The 13,815-nt window shown below is 46.9% G+C and overlaps 1 protein-coding gene across 1 annotated transcript in view; it reads left to right on the top strand.

The window, feature by feature from the left end:
• PHKA2 (phosphorylase kinase regulatory subunit alpha 2) overlaps positions 1-13,815 on the top strand; it is a 70,482-nt gene that overhangs the window by 32,053 nt on the left and 24,614 nt on the right. The window contains exons 7-13 of the mRNA XM_040468279.1: positions 1,120-1,218; positions 3,436-3,582; positions 5,450-5,503; positions 6,109-6,231; positions 9,187-9,282; positions 10,978-11,085; positions 12,822-12,900. Of these exons, the coding sequence (XP_040324213.1) occupies positions 1,120-1,218; positions 3,436-3,582; positions 5,450-5,503; positions 6,109-6,231; positions 9,187-9,282; positions 10,978-11,085; positions 12,822-12,900 (706 nt within the window). The remainder of the gene's footprint in view (positions 1-1,119; positions 1,219-3,435; positions 3,583-5,449; positions 5,504-6,108; positions 6,232-9,186; positions 9,283-10,977; positions 11,086-12,821; positions 12,901-13,815) is intronic.

The following is a 13,815-nucleotide window of genomic DNA, read 5'->3' as shown; positions in this document are numbered from 1 at the left end:
TCTCTAAAAGTATTCCAGTTCAAAATCATTTTTATTTTTTTTTTATTTTTTTTAAATGTCTTTATTTATTTTTGAGGCAGAGACAGAGCATGAGCAGGGGAGGGGCAGAGAGAAGGGGAGACACAGAATCTGAAGCAGGCTCCAGGCACTGAGCTGTCAGCCCAGAGCCCGACACGGGGCTCGAACCTCATGGAGTGTGAGATCATGACCTGAGCCGAAGTCGGACACTTAACCGACCGAGCCGCCCAGGCGCCCCTCAAAATCATTTTTAAAACTACTTCAGGCCTTGGGGTGCCTGGGCGGCTCGGTCGGTTGGGTGTCCGACTTCGGCTCAGGTCATGATCTCACTGCTCATGAGTTCGAGCCCCGCGTCGGGCTCTGTGCTGACAGATCGGAGCCTGGAGCCTGCTTTAGATTCTGTCTTCTCTCTCTCTGCCCCTCCACAGTTCACACTCTGTTTCTCTCTCTCCTCAAAAATAAATAAAACATTAAAAAATAATAAAATGAAACTTCATCAGGCCAAACAGAACACACCTGTGGGGCAGATTCAGTCTGCCAGTCACCAGTTTATATCTCTTGCCCCAGACATTTAATGTGCCTCCCTCTTGCTCAAGACTGAAGTATATTTTTGGATAGAATAAAGACTCCAGAGCTAGAATTTTCAAAACAACAATAAATATGTTCTGTTACAGTCAACTGACAGAAAGCTTAATACTAAAAGAATTAACTTCCTTAAGTGGCAGATTGCTAATGTTAAAATTAACACAAATAGGTGAAAGAAAAGCTGTCTGAATTTAGTGGGCCCCCCCCCCCCACAGACACAATGGTAGAAAGTCATTAACATCTCACGCTTTGGGAGAAATACTAACTTCATTTGGGGAAACGTTAGTCTGCTTTTTCTTTCTTGTTTCTACAAAGAGTGGCAACATCCAGGAAAGTTGTGATTTCACTGAAAATAAGGACAGGACCTATCTCCAGGACACTTTAGCTGAATTTTACTGATATGTTTCCTCACCTTGGGGAAGGCATTTATGCTAGATTGCTTAACGGTAAAGGAGTAGTGGCTGTGAAAGTGTCCGTTTACCAGAAAGAAAATCTGATTCACACCTGTGCTTGTAGGCAGCCCTTGAGGCAATTGACGAACTGGACCTCTTTGGAGCCCATGGAGGACGCAAGTCAGTGATCCACGTGCTGCCTGATGATGTCGAACACTGCCAGGTAACAGCTCCAAGCCTCTCACAGTCCAGACAGGAGGGAAGGAGGCTGATGGAATGGAAGACTGGGCTCCACGTCACATTCCTCACCTTTCTTTCTTTCTCGCTTTTGTTTTGTTTTTTGAAGATGTTAAGTAATCTGCTTCCAACATGGGGCTCGAACGTAGTAGTCCCAAGATCAAGAGTCGTATGCTCTACCGACTGAGCCAGCCGGGCGGCCCACGTTCCTCACATTTCTCGCTTGGTGGTACTTGGCTTCCTTGAGCTTCAGTCCCCTCATCCATAAAACGGGCGTGCTGGCACCTTCCTCTCCCGTCACACAAGGCGGTTGTAAGGATCAGAGTAAATGAACTTAGTTTGTCAGAGCACTCGATGAGCTAAAAAGTACTGGGTAAACACAAGACACCATGATCACGAGGTGTATCTGCAGAGTCAGCAATCACAGCAACCTTCTTTTGCTGGAGGCAACATCTTTTTCGGTTTTTGAGCATACAGGTGGTTTTCTCTCGAGTTTATTTCGTGGTGCCACCAAAATGGATGACTAGCAAGCATTAGTTCACTTGGGGAGGGCTGGGGAGGGGCGGGACGGATAGTGGAGGAGAGGTGAGATGGGAGAAATGGCAAAATTAGTAGAAACTGCATGAAATACAGGTCAGAGAAAGGAGTGATTCGTTGCAGATTAGGGGACTCCATCGAGCAGGCAGTAGGTCACCGATTGCTGGTCAGTCAGCAAACTCTTACTTAGTGAGGGCCCCCTCTGGGCCAGGTACCGCGCCAGGGTCGTGGAAGTATCAGCTTGTACGCAGAGAGCTTCCGGGGGGGGAGGGCCGTGTTTGCAGGCAGAGAGCCTAGGAGTGAGCGACTAGTTCCTGAACTGGGCTTGGAGCTCAGTTTGCTTTAGAAACTGAAGCTTTATTCTCATAAGAGACTCTTAAATATGGAGAAAAAAACAGGGGTCACTGGAGGGGTTGTGGGAGGGGCCATGGGCTAAACGGGTAAGGGGCATTAGGGAATCTACCCCTGAGATCATCGTGGCACTATATGCTAACCAACTTGGATGTAAATTTAAAAAATAAATAAATAAAAATTAAAAACAATAAAAATAAGAAAACAGAGCTTTATTCTGAAGCTGAAGGTTCCGCCGTGTTTACCTACCTTCCGGCTCACTCCGTTTCCCCACATTAAATAGTCCTGAATGGGGAATCTGTTTATTTCTTGAGCTACGGTTTAACAGAACGAAGCTGATGATACATCTTAATAATGCATAGTCCCTAGGGGAAACTGTGTGAGCTTTATAGCCAGCTGGGCCTCGGTTAGAATCCTAGTTCTGTCACATGAATCTCTGTGTCTGAGTCTCAGAGCCCTCGTGTGCCCTGGGCACAGTATCCAAATTCCTTCTTTATAAAATAGAAAAAAAAAATTTTTAACGACCAAACGGGATTTATTCCAGGAATGCAAAATTGGTTTAACATTTGAAAATCAGTTAGTGTAGTGCACCATGTGTATATGAGAGTTAGTAAGCTTATGTTTGCAGGGAGCTAGCCCCATGTCTGTACATGTTAGATCCCAGTGTTAGCTACCTTCCGTTCGCAAACTTTCCTTATCATTTCACCTTCCTTTCGTTTATAGTGCCTAACCCAACCACCTTATAATTGAGACCATGTTATAGTGCCACTAAGTAACCCTAGTTCTAGGACTAAAGTAATTCTGTTATTTACCATTTTGCCTGAGTGTTTGTGTGGTCTCTCGGATTGGACTCCCTCTTCAAGTGGGTTCTGGATCACCCAGTCCACCCAGTCACATTCCACAGAAGCCGGACATTTCTCTGTGCTAGCCCCATATGTGTGTTCTTCTGTGTCTCCGTCTTCACAGCCAGCACACCCCGGCCTGCTGACGCATTAGCCCTTAGTTCCTCTCCTGTGTGTCCTAAAGACACAGCACAGTCTACAGAAGGCACCCGAGGGAGGGAGACCAGCAGTTCTCAGCATGCGCTCCAGGCAGTACCGTGCTCTCCCCGAGCCCCTTCTCTCCCGCAAGGAACAGGAGTCGTTGGCTGGGTAGGCAAGGTCCCCCAGCGAGGGCCGTGTTGGTAGGAAAAAGCTCAACTCAGAATTGGCACACTTATTCAGGTGTTCCTTGGGGCTAAGGTCATGGTCTCTAGATATCGTACGTAACTATCAGCACCTCCCAGGTTAAAGCCACCTGTTTGTTTCTCATTCAGTCTATTCTGTTCTCCATGCTGCCAAGAGCATCAACGTCTAAGGAGATTGACGCTGGACTTCTTTCCATTATCTCTTTCCCGGCCTTTGCAGTGGAAGATATGAACCTTGTGAATGTGACCAAAAATGAAATTATTTCCAAGCTCCAGGTAAGCGTTGATCAGGCTGGTGCCTCCCTACCCTGTGTTATGTGCCCCTTTCATGTGGTCACATGGAGCCGCTCACCTGGGCCTCGGTTCTCCGTGAGGTCAGAGGCCTGGTTTATCTGAGTGGACTCAGAGCATCCAAAGCCGAGTCTACAGGTGAGAAAACAAAGGCTCAGAGTGTTCAAGTGTCTTAGTTCTTTTCCTGATAGCAGAGCTTGAGCTCAAGCGCCCAAGCTGGCGCCTTTGAACCCCGATTCGTATCCCTCCTGTACTTCTAAAGCAGAGCTTCTTAACCCGTGAGAGATCACAGACTTCTTTGAGAACGTCTTGAAAGCTATAAAGTCCCTGCCAGAAAGAAATGCACATGTCCCAGTATCCTCCAACTTCATGCACAATTTCTGAGGACTTGGCAATCCCCAAGTTACATTGAAGTTAAAAGAATCCCTGCCTTATCAAAAAGAATGAAATCTTGCCATTTGCAACTACGTGGATGGAACCAGAGGGTATTATGCTAGGCGAAATTAGAGACAAATATCATATGACTCCACTCATATGAGGGCTTTAAGAGACAAAACAGATGAACGTAAGGGAAGGGAAGCAAAACTAATATAAAAACAGGGAGGGGGGACAAAACATAAGAGATGTTTCTCCATAAATATGGAGAACAAACGGGGTTACTGGAGGGGGCGTGGGAGGGGGGATGGGCTAAACAGGTAAGGGGCATTAAGGAATCTACCCCTGAAATCATTGTGGCGCTATATGCTAACTAACTTGGATGTAAGTTAAAAAAAATTTAAAAAAAAATCCCTGCCTTGAGGCGAAATGCACGAACTATAATACAGTACACCAAACTGAGAATGTTATTAAATAGTCCAGGCAACTGGATTTATCAGTAAAATGATGAAAAATGTAAGTTTCCTTAAAAAAATTTTACATTTCCTAAGCCAAAATCTTCATATTGATGATCCTGCTTAGATTCCATAGAAATGATTTTAGCCCTTGGATTCAAAGGGGTTAAAGGGTCCCCAGTCATACCCCCAAAGAAGCTGTCTCACGGTTTAGTGGAGTAAAAGGAAGCTGTTTGAGCTCGTCCAGGTAGGCAGGGAGTTAATGCAGGGAATGAAGCGTTTAAAGGGGAGCGGGTTCTGGGCTGGGCCTCCCCAGGACTCCCAGAACACTGCAAAGCTGGCCACACAGAGCGTGCTTGCCTCCGCAGCCAGCGCTAAAGCAGCCCCAACTGGGAGCGGGCACCCAGCACTGCCATCCAGGGATTAGGGAGGCACGTTAACAGCGCGGTGCCACCGCCCTTCTTTCTTAACACCCAGAAAGCCGAAGACGAATAGAATATCGGAGCCTGCAGCAGGAAAACCAGCAGCAACAGCCCTGAGTCCTAGGAAGCCCCACCCACCCCACCCTACCCCTGCCCCCACCTCGCCGCCCTACTTCTTTGCATCCAGAGCCTGTGAGGAGTCTGAAATGTCCTTTCTGCTTTCTAGTCTTTCAAGTAGAAGTAGTCCAGTCCGAGTGTCTCCCTTAGTGGCTTTTGCAAGCAGTGAGGGTCCCTTTGCATCTTTGCGTGATACAGCCAATCAGACTGAAAGGCTGGTCACTCTGAACTCTCAGTAATTACTCTCCCAGCCCTGATACTCTGACAGAAAGTTTTGGCATTCCCTCGTTGGCACTGATCAAACCTGAATTTACTTGGCTTATTACTTAAAAATAACTTTTTGTGTTGAGAACAAAAAGCACTTGGTACACATTTCATTCGTTACTAAAAGACTGATGGGAATGGGGGTGAAGGGCTGACGCGAATCAAAATAAAAAGGCAAAGAAATTCTTGTTTCATCGAATGCACTTTTTTTCTTCTTAGGGGCGTTATGGATGCTGTCGCTTCCTTCGAGACGGTTATAAAACCCCAAGAGAGGTTGTACTTAAATATTGTTTCTTATAGTTCCTTAAGTGCTTCATATTTAAGTCACCACTGTGGTGTTCTCCTTTCCTTGATTATAAAATTACATGTTGGAAAATTGGAAAGGGAAGTCTTAATTTTGGAGACAGCGAGGCTGAAGTTAGGCAATAGAAGAATAAGATCATCAGGAGGACAGCAGGCTGGTGGTTTAAAAGCAGCCTGTAGACGAGGACAAACAGTTCTGTGGCTCACATGATGTTTTAAAGAGCAACTGTGGCCTCCCTCTTGGGTTTTTTTTGCCATCGTGACTGATAGAGTGATTTCAGTAAAACAGATAGTCTGCCAAGCATCGTGATCGGCCAATTGCTATTTATTTGTTAGGGATACAGGAAGCTTAATATAAACTACTAAGGAGTCTTGTGTACATTTCTGATTTACTTTTCCGAAAATTTTCCACGGAAAACTACCAAAAATAGCTTCTCCCCATTAAAGCAGACTCCTAATCATTATCAGCCGCAAAGCTGGGTTGAATCAGAAAGCGAGGGAAACCCAGTGAGGTACGATGGTGTTATATATGTGATCTGACATCACCTTTTAGACGGTCTCCTGTTTGATTCCAGGACCCAAACCGATTGCATTATGACCCTGCTGAACTCAAGCTCTTTGAAAACATTGAATGTGAATGGCCTGTGTTCTGGACATATTTCATAATAGATGGGGTCTTCAACGGTGACGCCGTTCAGGTGAGAAAGTGCTGGGTGTTGTGTTGATAATCGGCATTTTCATTCCATGGGTGTGCCGATTAGTATTAGAACATAAGGTTATGCAAGAATTGAGGGCACTTTAAGTTATCTGTTGCCGCTTACCGAGCTTTCCCAAAACATAGTGAATTAAAGCCACAACTGCTTTGTTTATTTGCTCACGATTGCCCCGTTTGGGCAGGGCTCGGCAGGGACGGGTTGTCTCTGCTTCACTTGGCGACAGCTGGTTCGCTGGGGCTGGAGGATGGCCTTCCAAGATGGCCTCACTCACCTGGCCTGCAGCTTGATGCTGGCTATTGGCTGGGACCTCTGCTGGGCTTGTGGGCCCAGGCCTTGTTTCTCACAGAAGTGTAGTCTCTGAGCAGTTAGGCTTTTTCCATGGTGGTCCTCTTCCCCCAGAATGCAAGAGCAAAAGCTCCCACGCCTTCTTCAGGCTTAGGCCTGGAACTGGCCGGGTCACTGTTGTTGCATTCTCTTGTTTAAAGGGTCGTGCCACATTCAAGGGGAGGGGACTATACACAGGCACGAGTAACGGGAAGCGGGGTTCATCGGGGACCACCTTGGCCCACACACGTTTAGTTCTGTTGTCTTCTTCTCACCTGCCTAGGCTTCTGCTGCCTTCAGCCCTAGTCCAAGAGTACCCTCAGCTAACATGTAATGTAACAGCTTTCTAACTGGTGGCCCAGCCTCCAGCCTCACTCCCTGCTGGTTCTCTATACCATTGCCAGGGGCATCTTATTAAAAAGCAAATTAGATTGTGTCGCTGCTTTGCTTAAGAGCTTCCAAAGGCTCCGGTTTGCCTTGGTATAAGGTCATCACATGTTTTGTGGGGTCTCATAAGATCTGGCCCTTGTCTTCAACACTGTAACCTGATTTCTTATGGTTTACTTACTTTCTTGAGTTCTGGGATGCCCTGAAACCCTTTCCATCTTTTGGACAGTCCGTGCTGTCTCCCCTCTTCTTAAGTACCCAGGTCCTGCTTTTCTCCCCCAGCTGCCCCTCTCTCCTTCACTTGATTCATTGTAAATGTCTGTTTTTTCGGAAAGCCTTCTCTGATCCTAAAAGTTGGATTAAAAAAAAAAAAGCCTTTTATATGTCCCACAGTACTTACCACACTATGGCACCTATAGCTGTATTTAATCTCCCACTTACCTGTCAGAGCACCGTGGTGGAGGCGGTCTTTGACCACTTCACTAATCTATTCCCTGTGCCTGGTGTGTATAGTAAGTGCCGAATAAAGATCTGTTAATGCAGCATTCATTGGTTCAAGACAGACTTCTTCAGCATTTGCTGCTGTGCATACTTTGGTACGCATTAGAGCAGACCCATCCTCATGAACCGTATGTGAATGACTGACAGACAAATGCTTCACTGCTGTCTTAACCTGTTCAGAGCACATGTACTGGCGTGGGATCAGAAATCAAAGATTTATTTTGGTTTTGAAAGCCGCCTCTGCTCAGAAATTCTGAGAGGGGTTTCAGAAGTGGGTGTAGGGGCCACGGGCAGGCCACCCCAAGATGGGCCACTTTGGCATGAACATTATTTTGAGTTAAAGGTAATCAAAACCCAGTAGATTCCAGAAAAGCTCTTCATCTCCCCCTCAACTGCCTGCCTATACCAGAAAGAGAGCTTCTGACACGATTCCTCTTTACCTCAGAAACTTAAGTGCAAAGCAGGGCAACCTTTGTTTTTCCAACATCTCCTCTCATCTTCCTGCAAATGGTCTTCCTTCCCTTTGTATCCTCGGACCCCTACCCCTCTCCTGAGCTCAGGATGTCAGATAAACCTCGTGTTGCCTCACTGTCTTCAGAATCTCCTGTGTGGATTCCCCATATGTATGTAACTAAATTTGATTTTCTCCTCTTAATCTGTCTCATGTCAGTTTGAGTCTCAGTCCAGCTAGAAGGACCTTGAAGGGCAGAGGGAATTCTTCCTTCCCAACATGGCAGTAAGCTTGAAATGTTAATGTTCCCCTATCGTTGATACTTACTGTTATGCTTGGGGATTATCTCGGGTCTTATGTTTTCGGTCTTTTTATCCCAGAACTGAAAGGTCTCAAAAGAATTGATTTGGAATTTCATTCGTGATGAAGTTTGACAGTTATTACAAACAAAAGGTTGAGAAGACAAAAAAGAATGTGCTTTAGGACCTTATTTTCTAGGCCTCGTAGAATTTACTGCTGTTAGCCCTATTCTGTCTCTTCCACTTGATGCCCAATGGTCTTTAAAAAATGACACACCCCTGCTCAGACTTTGTTGTCCACAAATTTCAAAAGTAAAGAAAATGAGATTTGAAAGGCATTTGATTAGGTTTTCCAAAGATGAAATGTGTTAAATAGCTGGGTGGCTGGTTAAGGATTGTTTTTCCCCTTTTGTCTATTTCCTTTTCATACATAGGTTTTTTATCGCTGCCTTTTTAATTTCATGGAAATGTTTACATCAACAGCTTTTGTTAGATTGAGCAGTGCATCCTAAGAATCGGGTCCATGAATCATAGTACATACACTTCCTTTTCCTCACATCGGGTTCATTTTGCAAGTATTTGTTGAGCAATAAATGTTTGAATGAGGGCTTTTTAAGTGGAAAACTGGTAGGTCGAAATAGGGATACCCTGCTTAAGATCTGGCCTCCACTCCAAGAAGTTTATACAGTCTAGCTGGTGAGACAAAATTTACATATGTGAGACGTTAAGGGTGAAATATTGAAGTCATGAGTTCAGACAATACAGAAAAGCCCGATGCGTTTAGCTCCTTCTAACCTTTGCTGTCGGCAAGAGTCCTAGTTCCTCCTGCCCTCCTGAAGTGGAAGGTATTCATGCATTTCTTGGCCCTGTGTCCTACTAGTAATCTGTTGCCAAGAGAGGTATTTTTGTATGTCGTACTCCTGTTACAGTGTTAGTGACTCCTCTTTCATGCTGGGGCACGGGGCCATTTTTCAGGTCCAAGAGTACCGAGAGGCCCTGGAGGGAATATTAATCAGAGGCAAGAACGGGATCCACCTGGTGCCAGAACTGTATGCCATCCCACCTAACAAGGTAACCGAGAGCTGCTTATCTAAAATGAAGTGAGTTCGTGCTTGGCCTTTTGGTATTTTTCATCCCCCTTTCAGACCTAACACCTTTTCTCCAGAAGTGGTCTCTTCAGCACCAAGCTAGGTACGGGGCACAAAGGGGTTACAGTGCCAGCTCTGTCTCGACGAGGGTTACAGGCTAGCGGAGGGTGAAGGAGCTGGTCTGGGGAATGGAGGCAGACATAGGAGCGGCACTGCAGAGACCTAGTGCGTTAGAGGACCTGCAGGCACTGAGGTGGAGAGGGGCCGAGAGACAGCGACACCTCCACAGGGAGGCAGGAGCTGGCCCAAGGGTGGGGGGAGGCCAGAGCCAAGCTGTCTTTTGATCCAGACACTTTGCCTTCTGTTCTTTGCATCAAGTATTTCTCATTCCAGATCTTTGCAATCTTTCTTAACACTACTTACATTTCAAATAGCCTTAACATACAATCTGATTGTGAAAGTAATCCTGTACACTGTAAAACATCCAGGATTCTGTAGAAAGGAGAAAATACTTCTCCCTCCTCTTACTACCCAAAGATAACCAAACTTGCTACCAACGATAACTCTGACATTTTGCAGAATCTCCTTCCACACTGTCATGCTAGCAGCTCATTTCGGTTACTGGCACGGTTAATTCTGTGTAGTTTACGAGTTTAAGGTTTTCTTAATGTTTACTATGGCAGCAAATTTTAACAATTTATTAATAACATCACTGATTAATCCACAGAGTATGACTCCCCTCGTGGTGTGACTTTCCCTTTTGGAGAAGGATAAGTGTTTCCTATTTTCTTCGATTGCTGTGTTTTCTGCAAGAAAAAAGCGGTCACTAACATTAACCCCAACCAGCGTTGTAATGGCTAAAAACCCGAAGGTCAGGGGTACCTGGCTGGCTTAGTCGGTAGAACATGTGACTCTTGATCTTGGGGTTGTGAGTTCCAGCCCCATGATGGGGTAGAGTTTACTTGAAAAAAAAAAAATAATAATAAATCCGAAGGTCAGCATGGAGTTTACAACAGAGAAAATTGCAGACTGACTTTTACAATGTATATGCAGCACTGTCCATCTGAAAAAAGAACCGTAGCTTATTTTGATGAGTCAGAAGCTCCCAGTGGATCCAGCTTATTGAGTCCCTGGTGGAAAATTAGTGATCTAATAGTACAGTACTATTTTTCCTCAATAAATAGTGCCACCTTCTGGTAACCGTCTTGCATAGGCACACAGTTTGTGAGCTCCTGGGGATAACAAGACAGGAGGAACCTGACTTAGCATCCTGCGATGCATTGCCTTGGCTATAGGGCAGTGCTTTAGATCATCGTACGCATCATATAGACGAGCGCGAGCATGAGCTGCGAGACTTCTTGCTGCCCAGAGTGGTGCTCACAGAAGTCAGTCCAGGCTCCGTGTGCCTGCCTCCGCCTCCTGCCATCAGTGTGCTTGTGTGAGGGGCGCTGGCCTGGAGCCAGGCCTGGATTTCAGTTCCGTTTCGGCTGCGTTTAGCCACCTGGCCCCCACACACAGGCCTTAGCTCCTCGGCCTCCCTGCCCCAGCGCTCGCACAGGACTGGCTTCGGGGATCGAATGAGTGGTGTTTTGTAAATCCTCAGCGCGCTTCCCGATGTACAGTGACGTGGGTCTCCTTATCCTCTGACATTCTGACTTTGGGTTTTTCTCTTTGCCAGGTAGATGAAGAGTATAAGAACCCCCACACGGTGGACAGAGTTCCTCTGGGGAAGCTGCCCCATCTGTGGGGTCAGTCCTTGTACATCCTCAGCTCGCTATTGGCAGAGGTAGGGGACTTGGGGACCTCACAGACTGGAAGCCATCGGATTTGAGGTACAGGGGACCCTAGAAGAGCGTAGGAGCTCTGCCCCACGTGGCTGTGAATGACTTTGGCAACTCAGAGTTGTAAAGGCAGCTGGACTGGGTCTGCTCTGAGGCCTGCTGCCTGGGCTTGTGTGCCCATATTTACTAAATCAAGCCACTTCAGAGTTCCCTGCGTGCCAGGCACCACCCCCCCTCACATTCCTGGCCTGTGGCTGGAACCTGGTTGAGTCGATGGTCAGCAGGAGACTAGAAGCTTCCCAGTCAGGATCCGCACATGTGTGAAAGATACAGGTTTGGAGAAGTCAGCCTCCGGCTCCCCTGGCACAGTCCTGGGCACAGGAAATGGCGCAGCTGCACAGTCTGTCTATGTGAAGGGGCAGGGAGGGGCTCATTTTCCTGTGGTTCGTTTTGTGTCAGGTGTTCCCTCAGCCCCCAACACCCTTACTTAGAAGGTCTGCTGCCTCTGACTCCTTTCTTCTTGTTAAATGTTCTCTCGTCCCCAGGCTTAAGTTTTTAAAATGCAAATGCTTTTTTGTCTACTAAAAATGAATCCCCCTCCCCAACGGGGGTGATGGTGTAGATGGTGTGTGGGTGAGGTTATCAGATGGGTTCATCTGTCCTCGGGGGCTCCTGCCCAGCTGACTACTCTGGGCCCGCAGGGAGGGGTGTGGAGGAAAGAGTCCCGGGGAAAGAGCTAGGAGCTCCAGCCTGTGAGGCTGGCCCAGTCCTGTGTGTTCTGTCAGACTCTAGAAGTTGGGGGTGGGGAGCTTGAGTAGTGGCTCCAATACCACTGGGGTTCCTAGTGTGCAAAATATCAGAAGTAAAGATCTCACAGTAGCAACGGCCCTTAGGAGCTGCCGGTGCTGAGGTGGGGCAGCTGTTTCATGGGTGTGACTGCCTCCTCCATTTCATGGTCAGACACATTTCATGTGTCTTGTCTGCCTCTTACTAGCTCTCTGGCCTCAGGAGCCTCGGTTTCATCATCTGTAAAGTGAAGAGGTTGGGTTTGATCATTTTCTGCATTACTCTCCAGCTGTGATGTCTGTGTCAGTGAGATGGGGGAACAAACAGCTGTTTCTTCCTCTTCCATGTAAAGGCCTTCATTTAGGCCCAGAACTGGGTCGGATTCTTCCTCAGAACTCCTAGAACACCTTGATCCCCTCGCTGAGGGCTCCAGTCCTTTGCAGAAGATGTGAGGAGATCCATATGCAAACAGCGCTCTTTGCAAGCAGGGATGGGAGCTTTGTGTTTCAGGATAGTCACCCCGGAGCCAAGTCCCCTCTCTGCCACTTACCTTAAGTGCTTCGTTACTTCTTACTTCGGTTTCCCCACTTATAAAATGATAATCGTAGTGCCTCCCTGTTTGGAGGCCTGAGTGTGGCCAGGCATGTGGAGGGGCTCAGCACGGGACCCGGCGAGGAGTAAGGACTCGGGAAGTTTAGTCGCTATTGCCCTTTTCGCTCACACAAGATGCTGGCATGTCTGACTAGCTTAGAGAGCTGGGTGCTGGAAACACAATACGTGTATCAGTGGCTATCCAAAAGGTGTACTGTGTTTCAGAGAAGATAAGCAATTGATTTAAACAACGTAAAGGAATAACATACTGAATATTTTGAGCCCCAAAATATTTCATTCTCAAAGTTGGGTTTAAGGTAAAATTTAATTGTATTTTATAGTGTTAATCCTCCTCTTTTCCTAGGGATTCCTTGCCACTGGAGAAATTGATCCCTTAAATAGAAGATTTTCCACTTCCGTCAAACCTGATGTCGTAGTGCAAGGTCTGTGAGCGTGTTTACTGTTCATATTCAACCGTCTAAAACCAATGCTCTTTTTAATGCAAAAGATTCCCTAGTTTCCCATCCCACTTTGTAAAAAGTATGTATGTGTGCTCTAGCGTTTATCACTTACTTCCTGGACATACCTTCTATAACTCAGTAGTTCCCAAAGGCAACAGTATTCTTCCAACCACAAAGTTACTTTCTACAAAGCAATTGTTTTCTTGAATCTAAATCTTGATCGCAGTTGGGGCACAGGTGATTCACCGCGTGTCATTTGTCATTACTGAAATTCTTTAAAAAGTAGAACATGACCCTGGTGAAAATTCAGAACCCGAGTGAAGGTTTACTCGTTGCTTCCTTTGAGGTGTGACTTCTCTGCAGAGCTGCAGGCCCATGTTTTTCACCTGCCTCCCCTCCTGTCCAGCCAGCAACCCTTTCAGAGAGGTGGAAGGCCAGCCTGGGCCGCCGCAGTGCTGTCCCTGCCGAGCCATGTGATTTCACCACCCCGTGCCTCGGGGTCATCGTAACTGGTACCCCCTCACAGGGTGGTCCCGAGATGCACTGCACTTGTCACCAGGAAAACCCTCGGTGCGGGTCCTGGCTCACCGGTCCCCCTCCCTCCCGGGGAGGACTCGTGAGGAGCTTGCGGGCCTCTTACGTAGCCAAGCAACTTACGTGGCAGCTGATATCAGCGCACGTGGTGTACAGGCCTTATTTCCTCTAAATTACACCCTACGTTTCTTAAGGACAAGGCCCGTACTGTTCTTGTAGCTTCTGTGTTGATTGGCACACAGTCAGTCAACAGGTTCAAAGCAATTATTGAACAAATGAAGGGCAGCCCTCTCTGCGGCCATGGACTCATTCCCCACCCCTGCCTGTGGTGCGGCAAGAGACCCTGCGTCGCTCCCGTGCTCC

Source organism: Herpailurus yagouaroundi, unplaced genomic scaffold (genome assembly GCF_014898765.1).
Source record: "Herpailurus yagouaroundi ecotype Mexico unplaced genomic scaffold, PumYag 67690, whole genome shotgun sequence".
In the NCBI taxonomy this organism is placed as follows: Eukaryota; Metazoa; Chordata; class Mammalia; order Carnivora; family Felidae; genus Herpailurus; species Herpailurus yagouaroundi.
Note: the sequence above shows the minus strand (reverse complement) of the source record. Positions and strands in the feature narration are given on the sequence as shown.